The sequence below is a fragment of the Scleropages formosus genome, chromosome 25 (genome assembly GCF_900964775.1).
Source record: "Scleropages formosus chromosome 25, fSclFor1.1, whole genome shotgun sequence".
Lineage (NCBI taxonomy): Eukaryota > Metazoa > Chordata > Actinopteri > Osteoglossiformes > Osteoglossidae > Scleropages > Scleropages formosus.
In genome coordinates this window covers 2535867-2560792 of record NC_041830.1, presented here as the reverse complement: position 1 = coordinate 2560792, position 24926 = coordinate 2535867, and the positions used below count along the sequence as shown (strand labels likewise).

The 24926-nt window shown below is 44.7% G+C and overlaps 2 protein-coding genes across 6 annotated transcripts; one reads left to right on the top strand and one right to left on the bottom strand.

Moving 5' to 3' along the window:
- Positions 1-628: 628 nt before the first annotated feature.
- Positions 629-13702, bottom strand: LOC108928195 (Golgi integral membrane protein 4-like). Of its 3 annotated transcripts, XM_029249457.1 has the most exons (11): positions 13617-13702; positions 11815-11968; positions 4584-4926; positions 3745-3819; positions 2808-2857; positions 2395-2545; positions 1878-1960; positions 1665-1778; positions 1367-1479; positions 1030-1130; positions 629-732 (listed from the first exon to the last, which is right to left on the bottom strand). In XM_029249457.1, the coding sequence occupies exons 3-11, from the start codon at positions 4771-4773 to the stop codon at positions 686-688; spliced, it is 924 nt and encodes a 307-aa protein (XP_029105290.1). In that variant the 5' UTR covers positions 4774-4926; positions 11815-11968; positions 13617-13702; the 3' UTR covers positions 629-685. The 3 variants fall into 3 exon arrangements, with proteins under 3 accessions (XP_029105290.1, XP_018597529.1, XP_029105292.1); XM_018742013.1 differs by lacking the exon at positions 11815-11968; XM_029249459.1 differs by lacking the exons at positions 11815-11968; positions 13617-13702 and adding an exon at positions 7514-7702.
- Positions 13703-20363: 6661 nt separating this feature from the next.
- otud3 (OTU deubiquitinase 3) lies at positions 20364-24659 on the top strand. 3 transcript variants are annotated; one of them, XM_018741859.1, is made up of 8 exons: positions 20364-20444; positions 21120-21404; positions 21536-21684; positions 22803-22915; positions 23203-23325; positions 23602-23740; positions 23829-23974; positions 24076-24659. In XM_018741859.1, exons 2-8 carry the CDS (start codon positions 21199-21201, stop codon positions 24238-24240), a joined length of 1041 nt encoding a protein of 346 aa, XP_018597375.1. In that variant the 5' UTR covers positions 20364-20444; positions 21120-21198; the 3' UTR covers positions 24241-24659. The 3 variants fall into 3 exon arrangements, with proteins under 3 accessions (XP_018597375.1, XP_018597374.1, XP_018597376.1); XM_018741858.1 differs by having other exon boundaries at positions 20427-20493; XM_018741860.1 differs by lacking the exon at positions 20364-20444 and adding an exon at positions 20576-20893.
- Positions 24660-24926: the final 267 nt, after the last annotated feature.

Genomic DNA, 24926 nt, shown 5'->3' with positions numbered 1-24926 from the left:
TACAGTATTTAGAACAGAGAGAGACATAGAAAGAGATAATATTAAATGTTACTACTGTCATGATGAACAGAGGACACGAAGGAAGCTGGACCCAAGTGCAGGAACATTTATTCAGAATCAAAGGACTAGACGTGTTCTCGTGGTCTGGGACGGGCGAATAGTCGATCGATGAAGTAAAGAGAGGCAAGCGGTCGTTATCAAAGAAACATGGAATGGGACTGGGGAATGACGAGTACTTGGAAGAGCAAAGCGAAGTAGGTTTGAGAACACAGAGGGGACAGTTGTCTTGGGTGAGATTCCACAACTGGGAAGAGGTTGAGAAGTGTCTTTTATAGCCAAGTGCTCTCTCAGACTGAGAGAGAGAGAGAGAGAGAGAGAGAGAGAGAGAGAGAGAGAGAGAGAGTGTGTGCATGTGTGTGCGTGCATGTATGCGCATGCAAAACATCAAAGAAACTTTAATGTTCGTTTTTCTAATGTTCGTTGGCATTTCACTTTTCCTTTTACTATCACTTTAGCTTCAATCATGATTGTTTCCCTTTTTGATGCATCACCATCACTTGCATCATATTTATGTTTTGGTGCCGTGGTTTGGAGGGTAAAAACAAAAAATTAAAGTCAAATACAGTAACACGCGAGACACTGTTAACAGCAACGTGGTCCGACTGACAAGAAAGAAGTCTTTGTCCTACCTCGAGCTCACCTCACACACCCCGTCCACAAGCTGATGAATTGCTGTAGACGCGCAATGTTTTGATGAGCTTGGGAAAGTAGCACCCGTTTGTTATTACAAACCATTGTATATACAGTAACTCAAATTTTTAATATAATAGGCTTAATTATGAAGTTTTTTCTTTGTTACTTAAGGGTGACAAAAAAAAAAAAAATAACTTCCAGTCAGTAAGGGGTGGTTCATAACTACAGGTTGTACGTAAGTTGGACGTTGGTAACCCGGAGACTGCCTGTACAGTAATTCAGTTCATACACAACCTTATGATGGAGTGGAAGATGTGGACAGGTAAAAAGACTCACCGATTTCCAGTCCTTCATCCCCTCGCCTTCCACCAAAATCCCTTTCATCATCAGGGATCTCTGCTCTTGCACCCTCCAACTCATTAGTCCCAGCAGTTCCTCTGTGGTAAGAATTTATCCTTTGATAAATTGGTGGTGAATTCTGGTCTTTGCTGTGATTATAAATGTGCTGCTTGAATGGATTCTTTCTGCTTAAACTAAAAAGGGGAATTTCATCAATGGAGATACTAGTTTTAAACCTCCAGTCTGAGTAATATGACCATACTCCAGTATACCATGCTCCAGTCATGCTCAAGTATACTTGTCCAGTCCAAGCACATGTTCTTCTGCACCTGACCTTTTCTCCACATCTCTGACAGACAGGCCCCTTTGGCTGATGGGATGGATTTTCCCTGGGGCTTCGGTCACAGTGCGCAGTGACTTCTCTTCAGGATGATGAACAGTAGTGGTCTGAGTGGTTAATAAGTCAAGATAAAACAACAACTTAGAACTGTGGGAATTGTTTTATCCTCTGATGCAACTATTAATGCTTAGAGGTATGTCGTCAAAGGGGATAACTTATGTGTCTATATCAGTAAACAACTGGGCTATGGTCTTTCAATTTTGGCCATCAGGAGTACATATGCACTGGAAACCTTATGGTCAAGCTGAAGGAAGCCTGTGATGAACTCCTGCTCCCGCCAGGTTGCAGGTTGGCCAGGTTTCTTGGGAAAGGTCTTCCGAACCCGCTGGAGCTCTTCCACTCGGGCCTGGAACAGGTATCGGGTTGGGCAGTCAACAGAATATCCCACACAAGAATATGAAATGACAAACTGTGGTCAGAGATGGGGTAGACTGAGAGTGCTGACCTGAGCATTCAGCAGCCTATGATGCATGTCCTGGTGAGAGTGTCTCAACAGCTTGCTCTCTTCTTGCAACTTCACCACCAGGTCTGAGAGACAGAGCAGGTACAACAAATTACAAGAATACTTCCTGAATGAGGGTATGTAGCAGAAAAGAGCCTGTCCAGCAGTTGTCTACAATTTACAGTGGTGTTCCTGTGCTTGCATGGCAGGGGTTTGCAACCACACCCTGTAAAAAGTACCATGTCTTCAGTTGGCAGTGTCCCAGAGCTCGACTGACGTATGAAAGCCACCATCTTGATATGAACTGAATAATGTAGTTTAGTGTCAGTATTCTGATTTTAATTAGCTGAGCCCTGGGACACCATGAAAGTGCTGCAAACACATGGGCATTACACAGTAACAGTGTTGTACAGGATATGTAGACTATTATGCTTGTATACTGTATATTGATAGTCTACTCCTGCATAAGACTATTACTGTGGGTAACAGCTGGGGAAGATCATTGAATCATTTTTTAGACCCTGCAGTGATGAGATTTGTCCCTGGCTCTCCGTGCGCAGTAGTGCTGCCCGCTGCTGGCAGTCTTCAAGGGATTTGAGCTGAGCAAGGTGTTGTTGTCCATGCTCTTTCTGCTGCAACTGCAGCTGGCTGTGCAGATCTACGAGCTGGTTCTGCAGGAGGCACAACAGTCCATGGAGAGTAAATTATATTTGTTAAAGAGACAACTGATGTTTGGTTGAAGTTGTGGACCGCGCAGATCTCCATACACAGTAATCCACTTTGAGGATACTGTGCTCAGAGTTGAGTCCAGTGTATTTGTTTGTGGAATCCAGCTGCTCAGACAAAGAGCAAGGCAGTATGAAGATCAGAGCAGCAGACAGTAGCATAAATTACAGTGGTTTTACATGTTGTAGTTGCATTTAAAAGTCATACCTTTTCCTTGTTCAGTGCCTCCTGGATCTCTAGTTTGTACTGCAGGAAATCTATATGTCAGCAGTTTGAGAGACAAACAGAGGAAATCTACAGATGAACAGTTTCAAAGAGATGATGAACAGCTGAGCAGTGTGGGAGCTGAACACGTGGATGGAATCTAGAGGATGTATAAAGAACAGACACAGAGACACGTCTGCAGCCATTTCTCAACAATTTAGAATCATTATACGGAGATGGAGTCTGCAGATGGGGTACAGGGAACAGAAACAAAGAGAGAACCTATAAGTGTGTTGTTTTAACCACAAGTAAACAGCAATTTCATGGCAAGATGTTGGCATGATGTTCTCAGGTGTGTCAAGCCTGGCACTAGGGTTTTTCTCACCCCAGAATAAGACAAGAATTTATCTGGTACCCCTTAGACTTCCATCTCTAAATTAGTAAAGGTAGATGTACATACTGTATATAAGATAAAAATTATTTTTGTTTTAGATATGGATACAGATCAATAATAATGGAAACTAAAATCTGAATTTATGAATGTTATTTTAATGTAATTACTTATGATAACATATATATGAGCATTTATGGGCTCATATATGTGGGTACCACATATATGGTGGTATATCTTCTTCTGTTTCCTAATAAAACTGTTTCTTTACTGTTAAGCCAAGTTTTTAATAAGGTCTTTCTGAGACTACTTCATTTTTTGATTTTGGTAACAACACTTCACTCCCCTGAATTTCGGAACCTCATGTGATTTCTAGATTTGCCTAATCATAAAAACAGTCCTGAGACGAGTTTTATGGGAGATGGACACAGAAAGAAAGTTCATGGGTGTATAGTTTAACAAGGAGTAAAGCCCCAGCCACAGGAAACACAGTCCATTGGCACAGAACAATGACAGCAAGGCTTATAGGAACATGAAGAAAAATTGAACCTTCTTTTGTCTTCTTGTGCTCTGCTCTCTCCTTCTGCAAAGATCTCTCCAGACGGGAGCGATGCTCATATACCACTGGAAGGTTATAGAGACAGAAGGAATAACCAGCACTTAATAAACTGCAGCTACTATAACCCATCCTATTGTGTATATTTACAGTGTTCTCTCAAAGTACTAGGCAGGAGCTCACAAATGTTACAGTAGCTCCAGAAATCTGGATTACAGATCAAAAGATGAAAATGAGACAAAAACTGGGAATATCAGTCTACTTAGAAGCTGCCAGTACTATTTTCCCTAATACTTTTTGAAGGCACCATCACAAAACTTAGAAACTACTGACTATGGACTAAATCTGTCATTTTAGTCCATATTCTAGAGCACAGAATCATTCTTGAGAAGATAATGCATATGAAAATGAATCAATCACACTACAACAAACAACATATGAGTAAGAAATAATATGTCGATTTAAAACTCTTGCTGCTCAAAATCCCTGTTCAGTGGTTTCATTCCTCTCCGAGTAAGTTGTATTACAGCAAACAGACATCGTAAATGAAAGCTGAAACTGCAGCATCAGTGCAAAAAACCAAACAAGCACAACACAAAGACTGTATAATGTTAAACCATGTTCAATTATTTACCCATTTATACAGGTGTGCAATTTTCTTTGATTTTTAACAGGACCAATGTGGGATTCAAAGGCTGTAGCTCTAACCACTGTAGCTCTAACCACTCTGAGAGGCATGCAAACACAGGCGCATTAAGGCACCCTAAGCAGATATACAGTGGAATGGTTTCTGGGAAACAAATCAGTGCAGATGTACAGAGCTCTTGCTCACCCTGCAGCTGAACAGACAGTGCCTCCTCCTGCTGCCTGCAGTGCTGTTTATGCCTGAGCAGCTCCTCCGTGCCCTCGCGCAGCCGGGACAGCAGAAGGAGCAGACCTGCGCAGGCCGTGCAGACAGAGAGCACGATGAGGGCGCTCACGCCGCTGCACTTGTGCCTGCGCCAGCAGAGCCCCAACAACATGGCGGCTGGAGGGGTCGGGGGGTGGTGAGACGTGGCACATGCAGGGACAAACTGAGGGGCTTCACTGGACAGTTGCTCTTCTAGCGGGGAAGAAGCATGTGGAGACCTTGCACTTTAGGGCACTGTAGGCATGCACACCTCAGGGGAAGGGCTCTGTATCAATGGCAGGGGAAAAGAACGAACAAAAGAAATATACAGAATGTTTGCATGAGTGATACCTTTGGTAGAATCAATTACTGTGAGTTACACTGTTATAAAATACAGTTACATTCCCAGGACTCTCTAGGACATTGAACAGGTACCATTTTACATTTGTTCACTTAACTGATGCTTTTCTCCAAAATGACTTACTGTATAATGTTAAACCATGTTCAATTATTTACCCATTTATACAGGTGTGCAATTTTCTTTGATTTTTAACAGGACCAATGTGGGATTCAAAGGCTGTAGCTCTAACCACTATGCTACCAGCTACCTCAAGCTACACTACATGGCCAAAATTATGGGGACACCTGACCATCATACCTATACCATACATCAGTTCATACCTATATGAACTTGTTGGACAGCTCATCCCAAAACCATGGGCATTAATAGGGAGTTGCCTCCCCTTTGTGGCTACAATAGCCTCCACTCTTCTGGGAAGGCTTTCCACAAGATTTTTGAGTGTATCTGTGGGAATTTATGACAACTCAGCCAAAAAAGCATTTGTGAGGTCAGGTACTGATGCTGGACGAGAAGACCTGGCTCCAATTCAGTCTGAAGGTGGTCAATAGGGTTTGAGGTGAGGGCTCTGTGCAGGCCACTCAAGTTCTTCCACACCAAATTTGTTAATCCATGTCTTTATGGACCTGGCTTTGTGCACAGGGGCACAGTCATGCTATAACAGAAAAGGGCCTTCCCCAAACTGTTACCACAAAGTTGGAAACATATGATTGTCTAAAATGTCTTCATACTGTATGCTGTATTATTAACAGTACTCTTCACTGGAACTAAAGGGCCTGGCCCAAACCCTAGAAAAACAGCTACAGACCATTATCCCTCCTCCACCAAACTTTACAGGAAGCACTATACATTCCGGTAGGTAGTGTTCTGGCATCTGCCAGACTTAGATAAGTCCATCAGGCTGCCAGATAGTGAGACGTGATTCATCACCCCAGAGAACACATTTCCACTACTGTAGAGTCCAATGGAGCATGCTTTATACCAATCCAGCCAACGCTTGGCATTGCACATAGTTATCTTAGACTTGTGTGCAGTTGCTCGGCCATAGAAGCCCATTTCATGATGCACCCGACACACAGTTCTTGTGCTGATGTTGTTTCCAGAGGCAGTTTGGAACTCTGTAGTGAGTGAAGCAACAGAGAAGAGCCAATTTTTACATACTACGCATTTCAGCACTCAGCATCCCTGCTCTGTGAGTTTGCAAGGTCTACCACTTTGTGGCTGAGCTGCTGTTGCTTCTAGATGCTTCCACTTCCCAATAATAGTACTTACAGTCGACTGTAAATTTCTAGCAGAGCAGAAATTTCATGTACTAACTTGTGGCAAAGGTGGCATCCTATGACAGTGCCACATTAAAACTGCTGAGCTCTTTAGAATGACCCATTATACTGTCAATGTTAGTCAATGGAGATTGCATGGCTATGTGCAGGAGTTTATGCACCTGTTAACAATGGCTGTGGCTAAAAAAACCTGAACTCAGTAATTAGGAGGGGTGTCCACATACTTTTGGCCATACAGTGTATGTGGTATTGAACAGTCGATCAGACTGGCTCCTCGAGTTACGAATGTTCAAGCTAGGAATTTTTGTAGGTACAAAGCTTTAATACATTATTTACTTATTTTTATATTGTAGTTTCTTATCTAAAATTACCATCCGTTTAAGTGTCACACTGTTAATTGGCAGCACAGTGTGATTAGACTGAACAGATGTGTAAGAATGTTTCAGGTCAACTCGCTTCCACGATATTAACAGCTCATGGCTGTGATGCCAGCGCATCAGGGAGCAGGATAGTGGTCCCAGATGCAGGATCGTTCAAACAGAAGTTGTTGGGGTGAAGCAAAGTTTGTGGTCAAGACAGGCGAAGGTTCAGATCCAAAGGGCAAGTGATGATCATGGCCATGAGAGACAGGATACAAGGACAGGGAGATGGGCAAGAAAGAACAAGGAAGGAAGTCACAAGGAGCAGGACAGGCAAGATGAGAGCGTAGTGGAAACGGTTGTTTCAACGAGATTCTACAACTGGGGAATGGTGGACTGATGCCCTTTACACCCCGCTGTGTTGATTCCAACCAGATGCTTGCGGTTGAGCTGTGGGTGTTGGGCATGACAGCACCCCCTCCTCATAGGCGGCTCTCACCCCCTGCAACATCTGGAAGGGGGACAACCCCGGGACATGATGCCTGGCTGACCCGAACAGTCCCTGTGAAAGTCAGATATGAACGACGGATCATGGATGTCCTGTGCAGGTACCCAGTTGCATTCCTCCATCCCATACCCTTCCCAGTCCACCAGTTAGTAAAGTCCCCTGTGCTGGCATTTACAGTACAGGACGGAATGAACGGTGTATGCCGGGTCCCTGTTCACCTCCACAGAAATAGGTGCTGGAGTTCCTCAGGTGGCCTGGAGAAGCAAGGTCTTGTGGGGCTTGAGCAAGGACACATGGAATGTGGAGCATATGCAAAGATGAGGGGGAAATTGCAACCTGTATGTGACCGGAGTGACACATCGAATTACCTTAAAGGGCCCAATGAACCGGGAGCTGAGTTTCTTGGACAGCAGTTTCAGCTTAACGCCCCAGGTTGACAGCCATACCAGGCTGGAAAAACAGGGTGCGACAGTGCTTATCCACCTGCTGTTTGTAATGCTAGATGCTTCTCCGCAGGTGTCTTTTGATGGTCCGCCAGACCTCTTTGTTGTTCTGGTACCAGGAATCCACCACAGGGATGTCACTAGGGCCACGGTGCCAGGGAAACAAGGGGGGCTGGTAATCTAAGAAACACTGAAACAGAGACAGCCCCATGGACAAGTGTGAGAGGGAATTATGACCGTAGTCCACGCAAGGCAGGAACCTCGATCACTGGTTTTGCAGTTGGTTGCAGTAATGCCTTAAAAAGTGGCCCAGGTCCTGGCTCAGGCGCTCTACTTGCCCATTAGCCTGGGGATGGTCCCTTGAGGTGAGGCTGACAGACACGCCCAGCTTCTGCCAAAAGGTTTTCCATACTCTCAAGGAGAACTGGGGACCCCAGTCAATGACGACGCAGGGTAGACCATACAGTCAGAACACACGGTGGAACAGGTGTTCTGCAGTGTTCAGGGCTGCGGGTAGTTGAGGCATGGGGATCAAGAGGCAGGCCATGGGAAAACAATCAATGACCACCAGGATGACAGTGTGACCTTCAGAGGAGGGCAAATCTGTCAAAAATTTGACTGCTACATGGGACCAAGGTCTGGTTGGTTCCCCTCCACGCAAAGGTAATGGGAACAGTGAGTTGCAAGGTAGGCCAGAAGGAGACCCTTACCAGTTGCTCGGGTCTGGCAACTCCTAGGGATGGTCAGTCTGGGCAGGTTGCCAGGAAATGGTTGGGATGGCCTTGGCCGATCTGCATGGGCTGCATGGGCTTCTGGGGCTCAGAAGAGGGTCCGGACACGAACAGGACCTGCTTGGGGTGCCACAGACATTCTTGGGCCAAACTGTCCAAGGTAATGGCTGTTTCGATGAACTGGTCAAAGGTCCAATCTTCTTCCCGATAGGCGAGCTCAGTTTGAATGCGGGGATTCAAACCATTGCGGAAGTTCGCCAGGAAAGCTGCAGGGTTTCACTGGCTACCTGCCGCCAGCGTGCAGAACTCCAAAGTATCAGGATCAAAGATCAGGTGCTTGTGGTTGAGCTGTGGGCATGACACAAGGGTCCTGTTTCTGAGTGCTGGTGATCAGTAACAAGACAACATAGTTTGTACATGTTATTGGGTGAAGCAGTCAAAAAGTACCATTAATCAGACGTTATTTTAATTTTCAGTCAGGTTTAATTTTAATATCAATTGAAGTTAAAATTTTTTTTTTACGGAAGATTAGCTGGTGTGATCTGTGGACGGTGGACGCCGGTCATATTAAATTCGTCATTGGAGCCACCTACAATGTTCTTCCTACTCCATAGAGTCTCAGCAGCTGGCTATGTACGGACCTGGCTTGCAGTTTGTGTGGCAGCATAGCCTCGTTGAGGCATATTCTGTCCGAGTGTAAAGTTAGTTTATTGCAGGGCAGGAATACATGGAGGCACAACAGGGTGTTAAAATCCCTGGCTTGCTTGTTGGAAGCAAAGCAAACTGAGGCTAACTCAAACTCACAGTGCGAGAAAAATCACACAATTTCTTTTGTGCAGGAGGGGGAGAGCGTTGCGTGCCAAGCACGTGAACACAGTGGTTTGGGTTCTAAATGGGGTGAAGCACAAGACTGAAAGTTAGTAGCTGACATGGGAAAACAGCTTCAGATGCTGCAGTGCATTGCAATTACGGCGCTGAGACCAGATGTTGTACTGTACACCGAGGGAGTACGAGTAGTATATTTCATCGAGTTAACAATAAGATAAGATAAGATAAAACTTTATTCATCCCGAAGAAAATTCTTGAGTAAGAATTCTTTAGGAAGGAATTCTTTCCCTTGAAGGAAATTCTTCAATACCTTTCGAAGACGCAAAGAGGATACCTTCAAGAGGAAGAAGTTGAAGTATGCTGACTTGGCTGCTGAGGTGAGGGGGCGAGGCTGGCAGTGCTTTATTAGACCAGCAGAGGTAGATGCAAGAGGGTTTGTTGCAAAATCAACCATGTTGCTGTTGTTGGACTTCGGTTTTAGGGGTCGGTCATTAAAGGCAGCGATGAAAAACTTGTCTGAGGCAGCAGAAAGATCTAGCCAGTGGTTGTGGCTTAGGAGGAAGCAGAATGCTTTGGGGAAGCAGACCTAAGCTTTGGGTATTCGTGTATGTGAATGTTAGATCTTGTCATCACCTCAATGGGCGTATGTTGGGTGCTGGTTGGAAGGTAGTCAACAAATGGTTGGAATTGGAGGCTTTTTTTTGAGTCACCGGGGCTGCGCCACAAGCATGGAGGGGGTGGGTCTGGGATTCCAGGTCTCGCTGTTGAGCCTTCTGGAGGTATCGTGGGTTCAAGTCGATGAAACACTGACAAAGGAAGGCGCCCACTTGATAACCCCAGTAAAGTGATGGCAGTGATCCCCGGTAAGGAAGGTAATGTCCATCCATAATATGTGCTGGTCTGCAAGTGGATGGAGATATTCTGACAGGGTGTGGGTAGAATGGAAAGTTAGGTAAAATCAAATATGACGGTTGGTGGATTGAGGCAGTTAGTATAGGTATTGAGAAGAAAATGAGTACTGTTGGCATGGTTAGTTTGTGTCCAGCCCCCATAATTTTAGCAGAAGGGTTTTAACATCTCACCCTGTGTATCATTGTATTGGGGGGGGGGGGGGGGGGAAACCACCACACAACAACACACACCACTTACAAAGTGCTTTTTAAATTTCTTAAAGTTCTGTCCCTGTCTTTATTTAAGAAAACCTAACAAGTAAATAAACCTGGGGTTGGTATTATCGATAGTATCATGTTATGGCATTCAGCCCCCGGTAGTCGATGGAAGGGTGCAGGCCCTCGTCCTTGCTGACGAAGAAGAACCCGGCGGAGGCAGGAGACGTGGAGGGCCTGATGATACCTCTGTCTAGAGCCTGGGTGATGTACTCCTGCACGGCTTTCTGTTCTGGCACGGACAAGGGGTATACGCAGCCCCCAGGAGGCGTAGTCCCAGACAGGAGATCAATCACGCAGTCCCATGGTCAGTGCGGTGGTAGGTCCACGGCCCAGACCTTGCTGAAAACCTCCCGGAGGTCCCATACACCCTGGGTACCTACACGGGAGGGAGACCGGCCACCCATTCCATGGACATGGCACGATAAGGGAGCTGTAAACAGGAGTGTGTGCACCGGTCGTCCCAGGATACCAGTTCCCCCGTGCTCCATCGGAACACCAGGTCATGCCTGACCAACCAGGGGAAGCCAAGGATCACAGGGGTCTCTAGAGTCAGCATCAGGAAGAACACCAGGTTTTCGTGGGGACAGGCCCCACTTGAGACCCGAAGGGCTTCGGTGCACAAGGTCACCACACCTGAACCTAGGGGCTGGCTATCCAAGGCGCTGATCCGGAGCTGGCGGTCTCAGCTCCGACCTGGGATGTTGTGATCCTGGGGGAACCCAATGTCCATGAATCAGCCAGTGGGCCCCCCCCCCCGAGTCAACCAGGGCTTGAGTATTCAGCTGAGTCCCTCCCCAGGCAAGGTGCCGAGGCACTGCGAGTTGCCCTGATCGGTTTCCAGGGCTCACCTGTGGACCCAGGTTCAGGCGGCATGGCATCCGTAGTGGGCAGTCAAAACGGAAGTGGCCCGGCGTGCCGCAGTGAAGACACAGGCGGTGATGCCTCTCCACTGGGTCCAGCTTCCCCTGCCCAAACAGCCTCGGTTGCAGGTCCTTCTCCTGGGCCGCAAGGACCAGGGTGGACATCCGATTCCAGGCTAGGCGGTCCAGAGTCCCGGCCATCTCTACCAGGCGATCAAATGTCCAGTCCTCTCCCCTGTAAGCCAATTTGGTTTGGAGCCGCGGACGGAGCCCATTCCGGAAGCAAGCCTTGAGGGGGGCTGTATTCCATCCGCTCTATTTGGCCAGCATCCAGAATTCCAGCGCGTCCTCAGCCAGTGTCTGCTGGCCCTGTCGTATGCGCAGGAGAAGCTCGCTGGCAGTGCGGGCTGGGACCGGGGGACCAAACATCACTTAGAATTTTTTGTGGAAGTCAATGTAGGAAGTCTGTAGGTGTTTGCACCCCCCCTACCATCACCCATACACATGCTGGACCAGTCAGTAACGCCAGCAGGTAGGCAATCTTGGCTTCCTCGGTATGACACACGTGGGGGTAGCAGTAAAACACCAGCTCACACTGCATGAGGAAGCCGCAGCAAGACTCCAGCGACCCGTCATACCTTTCTGGGGTGGCAATGCAGGGTCCTGGCAGTGGTGAGCTTGGGAGCGCTGGAGGATGTGCTCCCAGCATGGCACCTGGTGACGCGCGGTCACGGTGCAGCTGGGTGAGCTCTGCTGAGTCCGTAGACAAAGCAGAACCTTCTGTCATATCATCTGTCGAGGAAGAGCAACGAACTCAAGTGCAGTACTCGCAGGGTTTGAACAAAAGAGTAGTCAGTGGACAGGCGAGGGACAAGCATCAGCAATAGGATTAATCAGGATCATAGTTGGGGAAACCAGGTGAGAGCTCAAGAAACAGAAAAGACAAAACCACAGCACAGAGGACAGCAGTTGCTCTGGAAGAGGTTTCACATGGAAGGCCTTCCGGGGTGCCCTTTTATCCTGTAGTCCCTTGACAAGCCGCAGGTGGCGCTGATGAGCCGGCAGGCGTGACAGATAGTCACTTGGTAGGAAAAAGAGTTTTCAATTTACAAATAAACTGAGTTACAAAGGCCGTCTGGTCTCACTTGTATTCATAAGCTGTTGAGCTCTAGAAGAAGTAGTATATCATCTCGGCAGAGGAATTTATCTTCCATAGATACAGTATGTGAAAAAGGGACCAAGCAATAATTATTGCTTGCAAAGATTGTTTAATAAGTGATTTTAGTTGGATTTTAATGAATTTTAGTATTGTTGATGTTTAATACTTTTTTAGAGTGGTATTGTTTATTGATAACGATTTATTGTTGTATTTAATTTTGTTTTTCTTTACTTCTAGTGTAATTTTAATATATGCATTGATGGCAGATACTGAAGGTCATGAGTGCTGTTTGGGGTGTGATGATTTCTTGGAGTACTGATACTGTGCAATTGTGCTTTTGAATGTATGAGTTGTGGAATTTTTAGCTGTCAGACGATGACTGAGATCAAGTGAGGCAAAATTGTCATGACTGGTATCTGATGTTTTATCTGGTTTTTAATGTTTGTTTTGTTGATTACTTATTGAACCTTGTTCGTATGATCTTGTATTTTGAGTATATATGGTTGCGTGTTGGTATTGTGGTTGTTTTGTTTGTAAGTGTTGAGCTGGTTATTTGTAAAGCCTTTTCATCTTTTAACTGGAGTTAAGAAAGGAAAAAAATGTGAAGAAGGGACCTGTTGTACCAGGGTATGCCGCAATCCTATCCTTACTGTGTCCTGCCCCAAAGGGAACGAAGGTACCGAAGCAGGAAGGTAAGGCAGCTCAGCAATGACAGCACCTTGAGGGCTGCTGTCCCAGACAGTTGAAGTCCTCTCCGCCCGCCAAAACTCCCCATCCCCCACCCATCCCCAGCCATCCCCACCCTACCCTATCCCACCCCATCCCGCTGCGCTGCAGTAAGTACGTCTGCAGCGCCCTCGCGTGGCCACCCGCAGAAGTGCACGATTAAGACGCTGTTAACAGCGCAGTGAAAATATTCTCTGTTCAAAAGCGAGCCGTTAAATTTAATGTTGTTAGCACAACTTTTTCCATCATTACTGTAAAACTTAAAGTCAGCTGCTATGCTGTGTATTTTCCTATGAAACCACAGGGCTGAATACACCCTCCCCGCCGCCCCACCAAGAAATTCACGTGCTTTTTTTTCTCTTTTTGACTTTCGCTTTGTCGAAAGGAAAACGCGGGTTTTTAAAACGTTTCTTCCGAAGTGCGAACTTCGTAAAGCGCAACTAAGTAGCCGAAGAGCTCTGCGTGGCACTCACTCCACACCCCACCGTTCGTACCTTCGGAAAAGCGTCACCCCGAGTTACGACGAGCCCCACGCCCCCGCGTGTTACCACTTACCTGTTGTGTGTGCGGAGCGGCGGTTACTCATCCGGGGTTCCGTGTCCACGCTTCATGTGTTTTGCAGCAACAATGTGTCGGGTAACTCCTCTTAATGGTCCACGGGTTGCCAGATATTCTAATCACAATAAATATACATATATACATTCATACATACACGTATTTAAGTAGAGGATCCCTCTAGATCAGTGTATTTTACATGACTACAAGGGACAGTAGGTGGCATAGTGGTTAGAGCACTCTCCTCGTAATCAGTGTAGCCCACTACTTACCCTGAGGGTGCGTTGGTGCAGCGGGTTTGGCCAGGTCCCACTCTCTGGTGGGTCTTGGGTTCAAGTCCTGCTTGGGGTGTCTTGCAACGGACTGGCATCCTGTCCTAGGTGTGCCACCTCCCCCTCCAGCTTTGTGCCTTGTGTTGCTGAGTTAGGCTCCTGTTTGCTGTGACCCCGCTTGGGATAAGCAGTTCCAACCAGTGTGTGTACTTACTCTGATTTGATACTGTAAAAATTACCCACCTTTGTAAATGTGTCCATTACTGCAAGTTGGTATTTTTCTATAATATGTTATTACAACATTGTGCAAGATATATGTCGCTTTGGAGGAAAGCGCCGGCTACATGCATAAATACAAATGTCAGTTATTTGTAAAGGAGTTATTAATGTGCTCTGCCAGCTCAGGGGTTTCCAGATGTTTACAAGATGGTTTTTGCTAAAGCTGTTCATTTCAATAATTGTGCTGCTTCCAGAGTTAAATGAACACAAATAATAATCTGAATTCATTTACTTCAAGGCTCTGCATCATTTTAAAGTTTGTTCAGTGGAACCTATGTTGTTTGAGGAATACCTGTAATTGTGAAAAGGTTGTCTAAGGTGTTTCTTGAGTAAAGAAGCCATTCTTTCAGTTAAACTGTTGTAGCTTGCTTAATTGCCCATAATTGCCCTTACCTTTTTTAACAGTGAATGGACCAATAAAGCAAAACTTTTTTTCTTTTAAATAAATGGGAACTCCAAGAGTTATCTTAGACCAGGGCAGTTTTAGTTTCACATTACTGGAAAAGTAAATTTGGTTCAATGAGGTCTGAATGTTGTCACTCATTCTAAAAAACTGAAAAAGGAAAGAAAAAACATCATCGACAACAAGAGAGTACAGGAGGGGTTTACCAGTACTGAGATTACCTACACCAGGTAACACATCTCAGTTTAAAAAGAAAAGAATTTTATGTGCAATTTTTTTTGCTGAACTTGCCTAATGGACATCATAGGCCCAAAAAACACTTGTCTTCTTGTGAAGATGTGTTAGTCATGTTTGTCAAAACTGCAGCGCTGCAGTTGCGTAACATTTCCAAGATGAAGAAAGAGCCAGCAAAAAAAGTCATCATACTGTCCTGTTCCAGCCTGTTGCCTTTCAGTCCAAAGGTAGTAGGTTCAAATCCCACTCTAGCTGTAGTACATGTATATTATACTTATATTGATTCCCTTCATAAATGTTTTACACCGAAGTACCATAGACCAGGGGGCTGCAGTGGTGCAATGGGTTTGACTGTATTGTGCTCTCTGGTGGGTCTGGGGTTCAAGTCCTGCTTGGGGTGCCTTGTGATGGACTGGTGTCCTGTCCTGAGTGTGTCCCTTCCCCCTCCAGCCTTATGCCCTGTGTTGCTGGGTTAGGCTCTGGCTTGCTGTGACCCCACTTAGGACAACTGGTTTCAGTCAAGGTGTGTGTATACTGTAGATCAAGGTATTCATGTACATAAGGTAATTAATGAACAGATTTCTCATTATAATAGACAAACAGGGGGTCACTGTTACACACAAAGGCAACACAGGCAGCAAATATCATACTGTCCCTTAACAAGCTTCGTTATAAGGACAGAAAGGGAGACCCAGGTGGTTTTGTGACTTTTTTGGATCGGAAGAAACTCCTGAATTAGAATCAGATAATATAAATAAATGTTTTGCAATGTAACGTAAAGGTACCTGCCCTGAATTGAAGGAGTAAAAAAAACACCCAGCAGGGCGAAAAGCAGTGTAAAGCAGTACTGGTATCTAACGCTGTACAGAGGAGGTACTGTACACGGATAACGGCAACTGAGAGGGAGGCTGCAAAGGGGGAATCCTTCGCAGGGACTGGATGTGGCAACCTGACTGCGCGCTGCCCCGCTCTTGCACAGGAAATGGGACGGGACGGGACCATGCAGCCTGCGCCTGCGTCATGTACAGCATTCGCGTGAACAGAACCAGTGCTGCTCTGTTTATTGTTTGCCCGAAACAGTGGGGAGTTACAGTAACAACATATAAAGTGGCAAAGACTGGAGAAAATTCAGTGGCTGCTGCTGGTACAGCACTGCACATACGCTGATGTGAACACTGTGAGGACAGCAGTGGAAATATTGTAGCAGCATACTGTGCTTCGACTGTACTGTGTGCTAGTAGGTGGCAATACGTGAGAAATATCAGGTACTTAATTGAACAAAGTGGAAAAAGACTATTATAGTGTCTGTGTGAAGGTATGGACGACGGATGGAAGCAGCAGTGGAGAATTGAAATAGTGGACCAAAAGGTTTATTTTCCTTTACTAAAAAGTATTCTTTAAAACACATTACCCTCAACCAAGTACAAAAGAAACATTAAGTTATAAAAAAAAAACATGAGGCCAATGAGCCATGGGCTTAACCCCTTATATCAACATTAATGCATAACTCTCCTATTCACTGCATGAGAGTGTCTACATAAGTTTGCATCAAATCTCCCTCACTAGTGCCTTAATACAAACCTATATAGTAATAGCTCCGCCCCCTGATTATACCATAACAGCCTCAATTTATTTCAAAATACATTTCCCCCAAAATTACATCTAAAATAAATACTAAAACATACAAACAATACTAAACATTTTTTACTATAAAAATCCCTACATACATCTTATAAAAACATTTCACACTACACAGTAAAACACCCCTGCCTAGTTGGTTGTGCCCAAGGACTCCCCCCTAGATATACCCCAAATAGTTCACTCCATCGGGTTTACAACACAAGGCACCAAACACATCAGAACACCAGACAGCTACATGGTAAGGAAAAGTCTACAGAAATGTTCTTCTAAAAACAATAAATACATTCACTCTCCACAACAGTACATATACCTGCCATATCTTTATAAAAGAAATATTAATTAATGACAACCAGACAGATACCGGTAGGCCTTTCCCGGCACCCAATCTAGTTAAAACAAACAGTGTTAAATGGAATACAAAACCAGAACAAACAATATAACAATACAAGATAAAATGCATGTGACAGGCAACAGCAACAAGGTTCAGCGTTACATTGATGGTACTTCGCCGGCATCTTGCTGAGTCCTTGGAACCAACTTGCCTGTCACAGCTCAGTCTGTGAGTCTGCTTATGTGTAGATTTACATTTATTCATTTAGCAGATGCTTTCAACGCGACTTACATCTGAATGAAATTAATTACCACTTACACCCTCTGGATTCAATAGCACCAGCATGTAGGTCAGCATTGAAGAAACTTGAAGAAACTGGCGGTAATGTTTATGGGAGGGACTGTATGGCAGCAAATGTCATACTCTTTTAACAAGCTTCGCTATAAGGACTGAAAGCGAGACCCATGTGCTTTTGTGACTTTTTTGGATCGGAAGAAACTCCCAAGGGGCATTCTACCGGGTTACAGAGGCAATAGACTTCCCATACTTTTTCACAATGCTGCTGTATGAGGCTTTTTCAGAGTTACTGAAAGATGGCACATCCCTAGGTGGCCTGAGAGGAAGCCTTCAGAAAGATTTTTCAAGACACGTAACTCAAGTTGAACTGCAAGTGCTAGGAATCATTGCGAAGTACTTGACAGGTCCTTAGATGACTAAACTGTACACTGCGTTGGATTTCGAGATTACTCATGTTGATGCCATTGAACTGGTCATGCAGGTCATGGACATGTTGGAGGACCCGAGTCAGATTCTATCAAGCACAGAGGATTTTTTCAGTCAAGAGATTGTGTTGGGCAGTACATTAGTGAAGTTGAGGGCTATTCCTCGTCATCGTCTGTTTGCTCCAATGATGTCGTCTTGTCTTCAGTCGACTATTGCTGTCCTTGAGCGGCAGTATGAGAAGTACTTCACACTGGAAGTAACTGAAAAGCTTCAGGAAGAAATCGCCTCTGTCAGATGTCACAGTATGGACGCAGAAGAGTTAATAGGGATGTTTAGTGCTCCGCAGAGAAAGGCGCTTAAGGCCACGGTCAGTTTCCTCTCAGCCCGGATGAGAGCCTACAAGAACAAGACGGTGGATTACCTGGATGGACAAGAGGAGGAAAGGAAGGAACGTGCTGGAAAAGGCAGTAAGATTGGGACGACTGGATAGGGACAGGAAAAGGGTGACTGAAAAAGAACTTTGACAAGAGTTAATGAAGTGGCAGAGAGACAAAGAACAGAAGAGAAATGACACTGAGAGAAAGAAAGTTGAGAAGCTCCTTAAACAGCAGGGACTGGAAGCAACAAAAAAGGAATTCCCTACATTGAATTATACACAGTTGTTGACTGTTCATGTGTATTTGTGACTTGAGTATTTGCCTTCACCAGTATCAGCACAGCATACTCAACATGTTCAGGATGAATTTGACCATCAAGCCTTTGCTCCTTTCCCCACCTGGCCAAAGATAATCACCTGCAGGCCGCACAGTGGCACTCTCGATGACCCTCTGAGCATTCCAAAAGCTGCTTACTAAACATCAATACCTGTTCCTACTTAGGCAGCGTTGTGACATTCCTGAGAAGGGTGGAGGGAACCTGTTGGCCTTGGACTCCCCCAACATTTTTTTCACCATCTCTATTAGCATTAGACATTTTTTCTCTTTTGGCTTCTCGCTTTTCTCTGTGCTGTTTGGAACTCTGCATCATTGCTATTGTCTCTCTGCCTTCTGGATTATTATTTTAAGTGCCCAGAGGCAGCCTGTTGGGAAATACACAGTAAAAAATGAGCTGAATTACAAAATAAATACATTTCTTTCAGTTATTTTACCCCAGTTATTAAATAAATGATACTGTGGCCTGTTAGGAGGGGAAAGTGGCTTCATGTGCAGCACAAAGGTTTTGGACCGCAGTGAGACTTGAACTAAGTGAGACTTGGTCCTGTCATAATGAAAAGACTCAAAAGGTGATAATGTCCATCAATGAACCCACAACTCAATATAGAAATACTTTCCTGATACCATGATCAAAGACATCTGGTCAACCATATTGGACATGTAATACACAATACGGCAAGAATCTTGCAGCAGTCCATCGAGGACAATCACTGTTCCATGTTACTGTGCATACTGAGAGAAAATGTCCATGACAGAAAAGTTGTCAACTGATGTGTCTCGAGTTGTCAAAGCAAGGATAAAGCATGTCCTTAAAGCTCCAAAACCTGTTTTGTGTTCATGTAGTGAAATCTTTCTTAGAAGGCCTGGAGCATTAAAGCTTTGACAGCATGCATGGAGAATTATTACATTGCTAAGTTGAGACTCTTATCCAATTTTTGTGTTTACATGCATTTTTATTTTTATTTCACATGAGCATTACTACAGCGATTCAGCACAGTGGTAATAAAGCCATTGCAATGAGTTGGACTCAATGGATACACTCGGATGTAAAAGATACACTCATATGCTGTAAGTCAAGTATTGACAAAACTGAACCAAGGATTACTATTTAAATATGTAGTCATTATGCTTTTCCCAGTCTTATTCCCTTTTTTCCTGTAATCCGACTCCTATAATGGAGACAGATAAGTGGCATATTTTTCTTGAATAACACTGCATACCATGTCACACAGATTGTGGCTCCCAGTTGTTGAAAATAATGGGGAGGGGGTATATCCTGAATGAGAAGCCAGTTCATCACAGGGTAAAAGACAGAAAATTCTAACTTTGTGTCTGAGAAAAGAAGAGGCATGACCTTGATGTTTTATCATAAAAATAGGTAAGAATAGGAAAGAAAAATAAATGAGTGAAAAAGATACAAATAATTACAGCATCCACTCAATGCCTTGGGAAAAAAGCCTAAGGGCTTGATGGTTTTCCTGCAGAACTCTAGGTTTGTCCCTCATACGCCTTATGCAATTAATAACGTGCTTCAACTGAGTCGTACTTTAAACTTCGAGGAGATGGCCTCGATTACTCTGATTTTAAAGAAAGTTAAAAACCCATTAGGATGAATAACAATCAACTACTTCAGTTTAGCATATGTACATAATTCATTCAGTCACCACACTTTCAAGCTCTCCGTTTGACGGCGAATCAGGAGGCCTGGATGACGTCATGTCTTCAGGCGCGTCCTCAGACGGGTTGCTGGGCAACGAGTGACAACATATGTTCTTTTCCATAAATCCGTTAGATTTCCGAAGGCGGGAAAGGGAAGACTGGAAAATCTGTCCACCCTTAAACCGAGAGAGCAAAATTTAAATTCGATAGAGCGAAAGTAAAAGTGCGAAATGGTTTATTTCTTTACTTCTTTACTTCGCGACCGAAGCGGCCATCTTTAATCCAAGCCGCGTGACCCTCGCTAAATCAGAGATAAAAATAACTGAGAACCGAGACAGCCGTTTATAGTTGGTGGCCTGCTGCCCTGAATAAAGCTGACTGTAAGATTTCTGCATCCACAATACCTAGCTTCCAGAGCACTTAAACGTATCCGTCCAAGAGGAAAATCGCAGAAGCATTTGTCAGGTGAAAGCGAAGCGATAAATGCGACACATCGGTTGCCTTTTTGAGCTTACGAGGCTTCCGTAATACAGTGTGGACCCGGAAGTAGTGCCACGGAGAGGACTGAACAAGGTAAACAAACTTACCAACAGTTAATTTCCTATGCGGCACTCAGGTTCAGGTTTGTTAATCTTTGTTTTTGATGCTTTTTTTTTTTTCTCGAGATGAATGTGAACAGATGATTGTGTGTCCTTAGTTCCGGTGAAGGTGTCATTTTTCCTCAGTTGACACAACTTGCCTAGCCCAGAAGTTTCTGTTTGTCACATGCGTGTCGTGGACGGCGACGTGCGGAGTTGAGGGGAACTGAGAGAGAATCTCTTTTAATAAGCCGAGTAGAATTATATTAATAGCTTACGTGCCAGTAGGGTTGTACTTCTCCTAGATCCCTTTTTTCCTAACCTAGTGCTGCACGTTGTATCCCGTCGTCTGTTTTTTTTTTCCTGCGTACGCCGCCGGTCGGGGTCGGAGTACTTATATTTGTTTCACGTCATCAGCTCGAGATGCTGGTTATTTCGCAGCAGGTGAATAATGAAATTAATAGTGTTAACAGTGATTGTAACGACAGGATACACTGTTCACAGCTCTCTTCTGGGTGTGTACCTTAGTGGTTTTGGGTTTTGCTGGTGGTGTTGTCTAGTGAACTGTTATAAGAAATGTTATGGTAAATAAATTAATGAGAGAACCATCATGATATGATTTGATGGATGTCCTGACTGATGTCTCCCTCTTTGCTTTCCTCTGGAACAGGTGCCTTGACGTGCTGGGTTTCAGTGAGTGTGTGGTGTAGGCTCAACTGACTGCATACGCCACTATAGAGCACAACCCCATGTCCCGGAAGCAGGGGGGGAAGCCGGTGCGTGGGAACCGGAAGTGTGACCTGGAGAGGAAGCGGGATGAGCGTGCGGCACGTAGGGCCCTGGCCAAGGACAAGAGGAACCGGCTGCAGGGGGAGGACGAGGGTGACGAGTTCATCAGCTTCACCAACCAACTGCAAGCACTTGGACTCCGGCTGAGAGAAGTGCCTGGGGATGGGTAAGGGTCACTCTCCGTGTTTGACTGAGTGTCTTCCTGCAAATACTGTATGAATGCTCAGCTAAGCCTGCGCACTTGTCTGTTTACACAGTTGTGGGTGACGCTCATGTCTGTGATACATCCCCTTCCAGGAACTGTTTGTTCCGAGCCTTGGGGGACCAGCTGGAAGGCCACTCCAGGGGCCACTTGCGCCTGCGTCAGGAGACTGTACAGTACATGCGCACCCACCGGCAGGACTTTGAGCCCTTCGTGGAGGATGACGTGCCCTTTGTGCAGCATTGTACGGGAGGAGAGGCTGGACCAGGGTTATGAAGGGGGTTATAAGGAGCCATATTTTCCTTTATTCTTAAAAAACACAATTCCAGTGTTGGGGTTGATAAAATATGATTAGCAGTGCTAGTAGTTAACTGGTTGTGCATTGGTATTCTGCATAGACTTCTAATTGTACATTTACATTTATTAATTTAGCAGACACTTTTCTCCAAAGAAATCTATTCAGAATAAACAAATTGCATTTGCAACAAGCTAACTTTATATACACACCCACATGATTCTCAGAGTACATTCAGCTTGTCCAATGCCTGTGTTTTTGCTGGTGCACGTTACGCAGGTATCTGCCTATAGCTGAGTTTGAGAGGGAATATTAAGGTGATTGTGACAGATGATGTGATGCAACATTCAGGAGGTGTGTCAAAACACATCTGTTTCCATTCTGCTTCTCACCTGATACCTTGTCTGCTCCATAACTTCACTACATTATCTGTTTAAAGAAAAACAGCTCATACCAATGCAGCTACTCATGCAACATACACTGGTAAAAATAGTGCTGTTGCACTAACTGACTGTCTTATCTAATGCACATTTGTTGACTCATGAGTTGTGTCACTTAGGAGAAAAGTGTCTGCTAATTGTATAAATGTAAGAAAATATTCAGATGCTTAAATAGGCAAAATTACAAGTACTTGGTGCAAAAGCTTCACCAGAGCAATTAATTAATAATGGTGAAGATGCTCTTAAAGGAGGAGGAAGGAGTTGGAGTGAAGGAACTGAGTTGTGGCTGGTAGAGCTGGAACATTAAATGGAGAGGGAGGAGGTAGATTATGAAAAGAGTAGCAGTGAGGGGAGGGAATTAACACAGTACAGGTTCCAGTTGTTGGTGGTAAGAGGCAGGATGGGTGCCCAGAAGAGAGGTATGGATCAAGTGGCAGAGAGCTTCATGGTGTATTTTGAGTCTCATATGGAAATCTGGTATCAGTTAGCTGTCCTGAAGCCCTGCAGAAATGTGTCTTTTGCAAACCATAGTTAGACATAGGAGAACATAACAGATGTGAACTATGATCCAGATTTGTAGGGACACTTCCCTTACAGCTGCTTGTCTGCTTTGTCTTCTGCCATCAGTAAGCAACCTCTCCCAGCCTGGCACATTCGCAGGAAATGATGCCATCGTAGCCTTTGCCCGCTGCCACCAGCTGCGTGTGGTCATACACCAGCTCAACATGCCATTGTGGGAGGTACTGGCTGCTGTCTACCTTCTCATCCTTTCATTATTAGTGTTTACACTTATTCCACTGATATTTCTCATCATGTCACACTGGGAGTTCTGTTAATGTGGTCTGTTTAATGTTGAGCAGCAAGTCCGTTGGCACTGTTAATTAGTTTTCCTTTTCTTTTACTGGGGAATATGTGTATCCTGTTAAGATCTGACTTGTAGTAGTTTGGTTAAAAATAGGATGTTTATTTTAACATTCTATGTTCCCGTTTCTTGAGCCCAGTATGATTCCCCACTCTGTGTCCACAGATAAACGGTTCAGAGAAGCCAACATGTAGAGAGCTGCACATTGCGTATCGCTACGGTGACCATTATGACAGCATTCGTCGCATTGGAGACAACTCTGAAAGCCCTGCCCAGCTGCGCATTGAGGTCTGAAGTCCCTTTGCTGTTGTACTTTAATTATAAACCTCAGAGATATATACTGCAAGTCTGTCATTGGGGGGGAAAAGTTACCCCCAAGATTTTTAACAGCTTGTTACAAACCTTTGGTTTCCAGTCTGGGGTTTTTCTACGATAAATGAACACCTAACTGTTTTTCTTGAATTTCTAATAAATCATTAACAGTTGATTGGTGTGAATCTAGTTTACCGTTTTTTCACCTTAACTCTTAGCAAAGGTTATTTGACTTTTGTTGTGCAACAATAGAACTTGAATCGGCCGAGAAGTCAGGGTGAATCTTGCCGACCAGAAGATGCACAGAGAGGCCGTCACAACATGCCCTCACTGTCTACTTCTGCGGAGGAGGACCTGATATTAAGTTGCTTCGATACCCACAGTCCCCAGGGTCAGTCTATCCATCTGCCTATTGAGGACGCTACACTACACTGATGTGCTTTTTCTTGGTTGAAGGTCACTTGGTATGTCTTTCACAGGTCTGGATCCTGTGCTGAACTGCCCTGCCGAGTGGCTGGAGGAGGAGAAAGAGTGCATACAAACATGCCTCTCTGATTCATCCACACCTGCAGTGGGAGCTGAAAATAAAGCGCCGGCAGACAGCAGTAACTCACAGAAGGCCAAGGTGAGCGTTCACATTGTCCTTTTCACAAACTGGAGCTCTGGGAAAGACCTGCTTCCTCAGGAAGTCTATGACTCTCACCTTTTCCTCTGTCTGTGTGCCAGATATCAAACAAACAGAGGAAGGAGCAGCAGCGCCTGGAGAAGAAGAGGAGGCAAGAAGAGAGACATAGACAGAAGGTCCTACAGAGCAGGGCTCCACATGACCAGAACCTTAACCCGGCAGAACCAGTCACTTTGATTCCAGCCTTGAACACACTGAGCATCTAGAACTGAGCGAAGACGTGTACAAAGCTCATGGGACTAGAGTTACCACTCTGCCAAGTGTCCGATTTGATTCAATGTTTTGCACACCTCTCTTGTTCTTGTCATATGCTGAGTTTTCACATTTGATTATGCATCTGCAGATGTGGCGGTTTGGGGCGTTCTGTGAGAGTGGGTGATGTGTGTAACTCTGACACTTTCCCTCTGGAGAGATGCTGTTTGATTCAGGCAGATTTATTATTTTTTTTTTTAGGGCCGATAGGTTATAGAGATCATAGAAAATAGAGGTACAATTTTTTTTTTCAAAGGGTCAGGATATCAGAATAGGCTCTATATTCCAGAAACTCTTCATGTCAGACATAATCAAGCAGCATGCTCTACAGATCTGTTTGGACATAATCCAATCTGTTATTAGAGTTTGCAAGGAAAGCATATTATACATACTTTTCTGAATAAAGTGGAATGTTAAATTTCATAAATGTGATGATAGTTTATAATAATTTTTGTTGCAATTTGTTTGACATTACTGACATGTGTTGCTTAACGATGGGAATGCATTCTGAGAAATGCCCCGTAAGGCGATTTCATCGTTGTGCGAATATCGTAGAGTGTACTTATACAAACCTAGATGGTATAGCCTTGATGCAGTCAAGAGACGCGGTAAACGCAAGATTTATGATGCTGCTGCTGGC